This window comes from Talpa europaea, assembly GCF_964194135.1.
Source record: "Talpa europaea genome assembly, chromosome: 16".
In the NCBI taxonomy this organism is placed as follows: domain Eukaryota; kingdom Metazoa; phylum Chordata; class Mammalia; order Eulipotyphla; family Talpidae; genus Talpa; species Talpa europaea.
In genome coordinates, this window is record NC_140084.1 from 23,650,681 (window position 1) to 23,660,952 (window position 10,272).

At 36.5% G+C, this 10,272-nt stretch overlaps 1 protein-coding gene across 1 annotated transcript in view; it reads left to right on the forward strand.

Moving 5' to 3' along the window:
* The window catches only part of SHCBP1 (SHC binding and spindle associated 1), a gene marked incomplete at both ends in the record, with an annotated part of 33,312 nt that extends 23,394 nt beyond the window's left edge, over nucleotides 1-9,918 (forward strand). The window contains 3 exons of the mRNA XM_084257105.1: nucleotides 6,856-6,942; nucleotides 7,315-7,456; nucleotides 9,593-9,918. Coding sequence (XP_084113231.1) covers nucleotides 6,856-6,942; nucleotides 7,315-7,456; nucleotides 9,593-9,918 — 555 coding nt within the window. The remainder of the gene's footprint in view (nucleotides 1-6,855; nucleotides 6,943-7,314; nucleotides 7,457-9,592) is intronic.
* Between the last annotated feature and the right edge of the window lie 354 nt (nucleotides 9,919-10,272).

Consider the following 10,272-nt stretch of genomic DNA (forward strand, 5'->3'; position numbering starts at 1 on the left):
ACACATGGGCCTTGCCGGCTCTCTGGCTCGCGATCGCTCGCCTCCCGGCTTCACCGCTCCTGGCTGGCGGCGATCTCTGAGAGCGCCATTTTGGGATTCCTGATCGGCGGATCGGGTAGGACTCATTTAAAACTTTGTCTCCCGCTTTTCTCCCAGAGCTGTACATTTCCTCATTTCCCCTTCCCTTGTAAATAAACCTTTTATTAACCTTTCGCGTGTGCCTGCAGTAGAGCATTGATAAGTCCTTTTAAGCGCGCGGGTGAGGACCCACAGTCAGGCACCCCATTTTGTATCGGGGTTGCTCTACAACAACAGTATATAAATTTTTAAATATATTTATATATTATATTTGCTAATATTTTATTAGGAACTTTTGCTTCTATGGTCATAAAGGATATTGCTCTGAAGTACCCCCACTCCGAAATTTTTTTACTGTCTTTGTCTGGTTTTGGTATCAGGGTAACACTAGTTTTATAAAATAAATTTGTAAGTTTTCCTCTTCTGTTTTCTGATATGTATAGAATTGATGATAGTTCTTTAAATATATGGTAGATATGCCAATGAAATCATCTGGCTTGAAGATTTTTTTCTTTGGGAGCTTTTAAATTATGTATTCAATTTCCTTAATAGAGCGCTGTTTAAATTACCTATTATTTCATATTGTGTGAGTTAACGGATGTGCTTATAAGTTACAGAGCACTAGGCTAGCGGTGAAGGATTTTCATGTTAATCTTGCCAGAGGTTTTTTAATTTTGTTGGTCTATGCAAAGTTCCGACTCTTTGCTTCATTAGTTTTTTTTTTTTTTCAGCAGGGGTGGGAGGGTTATTGCTGTTTTTTTTTTTAAATTAAAAAAATTTTTTATTGTGTTAACATTGATTTACAACATTGAATGTAATTAGGAGTTAAAGGATCACACCCTTCAGGTGTATGTTACTATATCACACCCACTACCAAGGAACCCATAATCCTCTATTATCATAGTCCATTGTGCCTCTTCCCCCTTTGCTCTCCACCTTCCGTCTCCCACTCTGATAGCCTCAATTCTATCATCACATTTCTAGGGTTTGTTACTACTTTGGTTTTATCTGACCCTTTGTTTTGTTTCTCTACATTCCACATATAACTTAAACCATCTAGTAATTGTCTTTCTCTGTCTGACTTATTTCACTTTGCATAATCCCCTTTAGTTCCATCCAAATTGTCACAACTGGGAAGAGTTTATCTTTTTTTATTGCTGAATGGTATTCCATGGTATGTGTGGTATGTATGACATCTTCCTAATCCATTCATTGATTTTCTTAATTTTGTTTTCTTGCTCTTGTGCTTAAGATTTCCTTCCTTTGCTTGTTCCCTCCCCCCCCCACCCCGCCACCGCCCCCCCTCCCCTGATTCTCTAGGTTAGAGCTTACATTGTTGATTTGAGACTTTTCTATATATGCTTTTTAGGCCTTTAATTTCCTTCCAGTTCTGCTTTGTTTGTGTTCCACAAATTTTGGTATGTTGTATTTTCTTTCTTTAACTAATGCTATGTTTAGAAGTATGTTATTTTGTTTCCAAGTGTTTGGAGTTTTACTGTTACCTTTCTCTCTGTTAATTTCTTGTTTGATTCTATTGTGGTTAGAAGACACCATATGATTTCAATTTTTTTTTTTAATTTGTTGAGATTTGTTTTTAATGGTCCAGGATATGGTCTATCTTGATATACATTCTACAAACACTTGAAAATAATGTGTTTTCTACTATTGTTGGATGAAAGCATCTATAAATGTCAGCTCATTCTTCTATATTCTTTCTTTGTCTCTGTCTAATTCTAATTCTATCAGTCATTGAGACAGGAATGTTGAAGTCTGCAACTGCAATTGTGGATTCTTCTGTTTTTCCATTTAGTTTTATGAGTTTATCATTAATGTTACTATCTTTCTCTGTTTATTTTCTTTGCTTCGGAGTCTACTTTATCTGATAATAGTATAGTCAAATCTGCTTTCTTTGATTAATGTTTTCATAATATATGCTTTTTCATCCTTTTGCTTTCAACTTGCCTATACTATTCTGTTTGAAGTGAGTTATAAACAGCATATAGTTTGGCCTTGTTTTTTAATCCACTTTTCCAGTTTCTTTTTCTCTTGAAACAAATTCAATTTTATTAATTAAAAGTATTATGTTCACCCACTGTCTAAAGCATTGAAAATATCACCACATGAATCTGTTCAAATACGCATTAGAGAAACATCCCCATTCTGGTGTACTTTCTGTGGTTTTTTTAGAGTGAGGCTAATTAGTAAATGTGGATGTACAAAAATTTCATGCCCTTTAAGGGCAAAGTTAGCTATAGTTTTATCTCTGAAGATTTCTTTGTTTCAATCATATCACTTAAAATCTATGATTTCTACTTATTGCTATTATGAAGAGGCATCAAGATTTCAAATATGTACTTGCATTATTTCCTTTAAGAGCAATTGGCAAAACTATTTAAAATCCAGAATGTTCCTGTCTTTAATGCAAACAATGATGCCTGAATACTTCTTGGTGACTAACATCACTATTATAATTCTATTACAAACAGTATCTCTATTTATTTTCTTCATACATCATCTGTTACAGTGCCATTAATCTTCCATGGTCAGGTAGATATGAATAAATCTCACCTAATACAGAAAGTATCTTTGAGGCAGCAATAATCGGCTACATGATTTCACATACAAACAAAGAATAAAGACATAGAATGAAGCGATTTGAGAGTTGAATTATGCTAATAATTCTTTTAAAAATTCAAATAGGGTTGATATACAAAAGATACATCAAATAATTATACCTGCCTAAATACCCATTTCGTTGATAATTTGAAGCATGCTAATAAGTTATCTAAGTGTTTTAATTTTGGGTTATGTTTTCTGTAATAAATATTCTGATTTAGAATAAAATATAAAAAGTATTACTGACTTACTGCCCTACTAAAGTTCTCTGGCATATATTTATATTTGATTCTCAAATACTTTCCTATAATTCTTACATCTTTAAAGTGTCTTTTCTGGTGTTTTCTACAGTATATGTTGTGTACAAAATTCAGTCATCATTTATTACATTTGTAGGGTTTCTCTCCAGTATACATTATCTGATGTTGAGTAAGGCTGTACCTTTTGCTGAAGACTTGATCACATACTTAAGATTTCTCTTCAGAATGAGTTCTCTGATATTAAAATAGTAATATGTGGCTTTGCCACATTTTCACATTTGTAAGTCTTCTTTCAAAGAAGACTTTCTGAGACAACCTTGAGGAATGATTAAGGCTTTGCCATATTCTTTACATTTGAAAGACTTCTCTCCTTTATGTATTCTCAGATATTGAGTGAGATATGAACACTGATTAAAAGCTTTGCCACATTCTTTAAATTTGTATGGTTTTTCTGCAATATGAACCTTGATGTTGAAAATGTTTTTTGAAAACTTCTCACTTTGATCATTTATAGATGTTTCATTTTAAAACTTAGTTTATTAGAATTGAAGCTTAATCTGTTTGGATATTTGAAATGATTGGAATGATTTATGTGTAGGATGCACTAGGTATTTTCCAGATGTTCCAGGTTTCCTTTCAGAGAATGTGTATAAAGTTTATGTGCATCTTTCCTTAGAGAATTACATTGTTCTACAAAATTCACAGACTTTTTTCAAGAGGTGTTATATACTTGATCTCTTGGTAGTGCAGATTTTATTGTGGATAATTGTCTTAGTTTGGTTAGGTCCATCATAACAACTGTTTGGCCATTCACAACCCCCTATTCCCAACACACTTTTCCAGTTTTTTATCACATGTAAATTCTTAAGGCCACAGCTTCGATGTCTTCCCAGTAGTACTTTTGGGAATGAATGTTCTATATCTGGCTTTGGCAATAAGACCTGCATGTCATGCAAAGAGATATCTGTATATTCTGCTCCAGAAAGATGACCAGGTCTGACTCAGATAGAGTGAGACCCAATGAGACCATATTTTTGTAGTTCTTTAATTTCATATCCCTTTATAAATCCTCTGGTCCAGGCATTCCTATTCCTCCTAAGAGAATTCTATGGCCACATCCCAACAGTTCCTTAAAATCTTCTATTTCATCCCCTTTGCCTAATCTGGGTTTCTTTCTCAAGTAAAAGTATCTTGAATAATCACATGCCACTTTTTTTAATTGGTGTAGTTAGATCATTTGCATTTTATATAATTATTGGTGTTTTTAGTCTATAATTCTGTTTCTTTTTCTGTTCTCTAGTTTTCACTTTTCTCTTTTTTCTGATATCCTGTGGGTTACCTGAACATCTCTTTGAATGTTCGTTTTAATACAAAAGTTTTTAGTGGTTATGCTAGGTATTACATTATATATGCGTAACTTATCACAGTTTACTGATGATGTCATTTCACCAATTAGAGCGAAGTATATCATGTGCCCCATAACAATATTTTAGTTAACAGAGGACTGCATATGTGATGGTGGTCCCAAAATTCCTGTTGTCTAATGGCAGTGTAGCCACCACATTGTGATAGTGTTTTTTTTTATCCTGGAAGCAGCCTCTCATACTGTTTACTCACACATGCATGTTTACTGTGTCTCTTCATAGAATTACTTTCCCCTGTACTTCATTTAATCTTGAGTTATTTTGTCATTATGGCCCCTGCGCCTATAAAATCCACTGCTAAATGTTGCCAGTAAGAGTCCACGTCCAGAGATTGACCTGGAAATGAAGTTAAAAGTGATTAATGATTACAGAAGTAGAAAATCAGTGATGGTTATTGCTCGCCAGTCAGGCATGTCCCATTCTACCAAAGCTACAATCTTGAAGAACAAGAACAAAGTAACGGAAGCTGTTAAAAGATCTGCTTCATTGAAAACAATGAGATTAACAAAAATTCGAGGAGGGCCTTAATCAGATACAGAGAAACTTGTAATGACCTGGATAGGAAACCAGACACAGAGAATATTCTTCTCAGCACTGTGATGATCACCATGAGAGCAAAATGTCTGTGATATTAAAAGAAAAGGCTGGACCCAGCTACATATGATGTAGTCTGCTAGCTCTGGGTGGCTGAAATGATTCAAGAATCATTATTCACTGCAAGTGAGCGGCGAACCTGTGAGTGCTGAAGTAAAGGCAGCTGAAATTTTTTTGGAAGAGAAAGTCACTTTCTAATGCAAATATTCAGTGTGGATAAAGTCTCCCCTTTCTGGAAATAGATGCCTGCAAAGACTTTCATTCATTCATAAGAAGGCCAACTTAGTGCCAGATCTCAAGGTTTTTAAGGACAGGATAACAGTCTTACTTGGGGGCATTGTGCAGGCCACCTAGAAGGCAAGGTTTCAAGCATATTAATAAGCACACACTGCCAGTGTTCCACAGGACTGATAAGATGTCTTGGTGAACTCAGCTCTTCTTCCAAGATGCCCTCCTCAATTGATATATCAGCAAAATGATGGCCATTAATTGTTTATCTCATGGAAGTGATTTCTTTTTTTTATATATTTTATTTTATATAATTCCTACAGCATTTTTCATTTTTCACAGTGTATGCATTTTCATTTTGGTTATATTCCCCATACAATTCCCACCCCCCATTATTTTGGCCATAATCCCTCTTCTTGTCTCCCCTCGCCCCCCTACCCCCGCCTGTTAGTGTGTCTCTGGTTTATGGTTGCTTATTGATTTTGATTTTTACTGTATTATAATTAGTCTTTTTCCTGGTCCCTTATTTAGGTTTTCTAGATTCCTGCTATGAGTGAGACCATCTGGTATTTTTCTTTTTCTTTCTGGCTTACTTCGCTGAGCATGATCCCTTCCAGCTCCATCCATGTTGCTACAAATTGCATTAGTTTATCTGATTGCTGAGTAATATTCCATTGTTCCTTTTTCTCCATATCCTCGCCAACATTTGTTGTTGCTAGTTTTTTTAATATGTGCCATTCTCACTGGTGTGAGATGGTATTTCATGGTAGTTTTGATTTACATTTCCCTGATTACAGGTGATGTTGAACATTTTTTCATATGCCTGTTGGCCATTTGCATTTCCTCTTTGGAGAAGTTCCTTTTTTAGCTCTTCTGTCCATTTTTTGACTGGATTATTTACTTTGTTTTTGTTGAGTCTCATCAGCTCTTTGTAGATTTTTGTGATCAGTCCTTTATCACTAGTGTTGTGTGCAAAAATTTTCTCCCAGTTGGTGGGGTTTCTCTTTGTTTTGGTTATTGTCTCTTTTGCTGTACAGAAGCTTTTTAATCTGATGTAATCCCAGCTGTTTATCTTTGCCTTCACTGTCATTGCTTTGGGTGATGTATCTGTAAAGATGTTTTTGAGGTGCATGTCATGTAGTGTTTTGCCTTTATTTCCTTTCATAGAAGTGATTTCTAAGTCAGGTTGATATGTTTTAAAACTGGTGTTTTTTTTTTTTTTTTAAATGGAGTCTTTTTCTATCCTCAAATTAAAATATTTTACCAGACTCAGATACTGTACTCCAACTAATTGAGTATCTGAGAGGATGGTCATTTAGAATAAGTGTATCTCTTAACTTTTTTTTTTTTTTGGCAGAATCAGGAAACTGATTTGTCCAGAATGAAAGAGAGTGGGTCAGTAATTAAGTGTTGGTACTTGTAGCCAGTGTTTGTGTGTGTGTGGTTTTTTGAAAGTGATAAATGATAGTCATCTTGCTGGAAATGGAGCAAATGGAAATGTTGATTAGAAACACCTACTAGAACTTTCCATAAAACACTTTACATTTGCACTTTACATTAGTGCTGTGTTAAAGTCTAAGAAGTGATTGTAATAAACCTCTTATATTCCTTCCTTTAAAAAACTGATTGTATTTACCCTAAATTATAACCTGTAGGGTGCTGGTATAGAAATATACCCTGGGAGTAAGTGCACCCTGAGTGACAATGGAATCCATCACTGCAAGGAAGGAATACTCATTAAGGTGAGCACCTGCTGAAATACCCTTTTCTAAAGGTTAGAGTTCTTTTACCTAAGAAATAATTATTTTTTATTAAATTCCCATGTTGGGTTCTATTGTTTTCTGTTTTTGAAATGTATAAATAGTATATAAATTTTAATAAAATTTATAGTTGGTGATTGAAGTCTCGTGTGAGAATGTTTTGCCTGTCTGTGGATCTGTAGAAATCACAGAAGAATGCTGTGTCACTCACAGCTCAGACTGTGTTACCACATATTAATAAGCATAGCTTTTCTACTTTATTTTTAGATGAGCCTAAAAAAAAGTGAGAAGATTTTTAAAGCAGGCAGTGTTGAATGTGACAGTTCCTTAAAACATTTGTTTTCAATGTCACAGGACTTCTTAGATGAACATTATGACATTCCCAAAATATCTATGGTGAATAATGTCATACATAATAATGAAGGTTATGGTGTTGTCTTGGTGAAACCTACCATTTTCTCTGACCTGCAAGAAAATGCCCAATATGAAACTGAAGGTAAGATTATATTTAGTAATTTTTTTATTGTAAAAGCCAGATCTAATTTACTTTATTTCAGCATTAAACTGATTAAGCTTCTGAGTCTTCCTTCCCTCTTTACAAAAGATAACTAACTGACATATGTTTGGGCATGGAGGTAGAGAAGCTTAGAAAGGCTGTAACATAACATACTCTCAAGGTGAAAGAAACTTTCAAGGTCAGTTAGTTTGGCTGTTCATTCAAGACCGGGAACTGTGGTTTTTGTGGTGCTACAGTTCCCTTCTTATCATGTTTGACTTTCTAAGTTTATAGGCTTAAGAACAGGCCAATGATAGCAGTGGTGGCAGTGCTGTCATTTTTCAAGGATGGAAGCAGAGAAATGAATGTGCCAGGCTGCATTTACTGCAGTGGTTCGTGGAATTTTCCTCTATTTTTTATTGGTAGAAGTAAAAGCCTTCCTGTCACCTGCCTTTCTTGGCAGCAAAGTTGAGCTAACTCAGTGGGAAATTCATGAATTTTAAACCATGTCCCAGATTACTGTGAAATCTCACTGTTAGAGAAAGATTAAAAATTGACATGGACGAGGAAAGTTTAAAGGATCAGCATGAGTAGCTCTCATTTTCCTTCAGGGTCTGCTCTAGTTATATCTCTGGGGGTTCTTTTTCTCCTCAAAGATTTGTGGGTCAGAAGTCCAGCTGGGTGTGGCTGGGTTTTGTGCTCAAAGGGCAAATTTGAAGTGTCAGCTCTGAAGGGCTCTTACTTGAAAGCTGTAGGGCAAGAGTCTACTTCTCAGCTCATTTAGGTTGGTGAAATCCAGTTCCTTGAGGTTGTAGGACTGAAGTTTTCATTTTCTTGCTGACTGTTGGCTGGACAATAATGTCTACAACTAGAAGCCACACTCGGGTCCTTGTCCCAAGATCCCCTCCATCTCACCAACAGAGAGCCCCTTTCAAGGCAAATCCCAAGTTTTGAGACTCTCTTGCGCTTTTCTTTACTTCAGCCAGAAAACACTGTGCTTTAAAAGGCTCATCTGGTTAGGAAGAGCACACCTAAATTATCTCCTTTTCCTTAAGGTCAACTGATTGGTGATTTTTTTTTTAAATATTTATTTATTTATTTATTTATTCATTTATTTATATACGCAATGGGTACAGTCAGAAGCACGGGAGGATGAGAGAATTCACCAGAGCCAGAGCGGGGAGCAGAACAGGCAGACTGACGAAATACACTGCTGAGGGGAGCAGCAGGACAGCAGGAGAGGTCTGCGTGTCATGTGGGACCCTTGCCGGTGGCCAGGATTGAACCTATGCTGCAGAGGCTGCGGGCAGCTTCGCAGCCCAGCGCTCAACCGCCTGTGCCACCAGGGAGGCCCAGATTAGTGATCTTAATACAGCTGCAAAATTCTCTTGCTTTTTAACAGCAATGAAAGGAACACCAGGGGTAGGCATTATCCTGGACATCAAGAATTCTGTCCAGGGCCTCCCTGGTGGTGCAGCGGTTGAGCGCTGGGTTGCGGAGCTGCCCACAGCCTCTGCAGCGCCGGTTCGATCCCCGGCCGCTGGCAAGGGTCCCACATGGCACACAGACCTCTCCTGCCGTCCACTGCTCCCCTCAGCAGTGTACTTTGGTCCTTCTGCCTGCTCTGCTCCCCGCTCTGGCTCTGGTGAATTCTCTCACTCTCTTGTGCTTCTGACTTGTACCCAGTGCTTATATAAATAAACAAACAAACAAACAAACAAACAAACAAATAAATCTTTAAAAAAAAACAAAAACAAAAACTGACCAGCATTAGCACTTCCTTAGCTGCTAAAGTGGGAAGTCCTTTAGGAAAAGTGATACTGTTTTATTTATCTTTGACTCCAATTCCTAACACAGAGTTTAGTATATAAGTAAATACCAGGAAGTGCGTGGGAATAATGAGATTCTAGAATGAAAAGAAAAAATAATTCAAAGGTAATATGTGAGGGTGAGGAAATCTTGATGTGAAGACAACTGTTCATTTGGATCCTTGGTCCAAGAATTTGTAAAATCCAATCACATGTAGCAGGAATCCCTGGCAGGAAAACTCCAAAGCTCTAATATATGGTAGGAATATATGTTTTATTTGGGCTAGTTTGTGTACTTAACTTTAATTTCTATAATTTGTTTCTCTAGAAAATAAAGCACTTAAAATTCAGACAATTGAAGAGGGAGATGCAGCTGAAAGAGTGGATCTGGAAGAGCTCATCCAGTGTGCAACTGGTAAAATGGAGCTCTATGCAAGATCGGACCTTGCCGAACAGGTCGAAGGCAATTGTGAAATTCTCAGTGAACTACTTGCAGCCTCCACACAAAAAGGCCAGTTGAAGAAGAAAAGGTTGAGTGAACTGGGGATCACACAAGCTGATGACAACTTAATGTCGCAGGAGATGTTTGTTTCAATTGTGGGGAACCAGTTCAAGTGGAATGGAAAAGGAAGTTTTGGCACATTTCTTTTCTGACCACAATGATGTAAATAAATAGCAACATACTGTATTTTGCACATGCTACCCCAAGAATCACTGCTGCTATTGTAGTTTGCTTCATGTCTGTCTCCATTTTATATTTGATATATGATTGGGTTTGAGTGATATGTAGGTTTATTTTTATCTGCAGGTGTTGCACATAAAATACTCTTTATAAGAAAGGTCATAGAAACATGCAATAGAAACTATTTGGGGATTTCTGTTTAGAAGTGACTTTCTTAAGTAAATGGTTCTCTCGATATGCCTATTAGGAACTTTCTAGTGTAAATAAACTTTCATCTAGCACTTGAGAAGAGGAAGAAAAAATGAGTGCACAAAAAATGCAGTAAG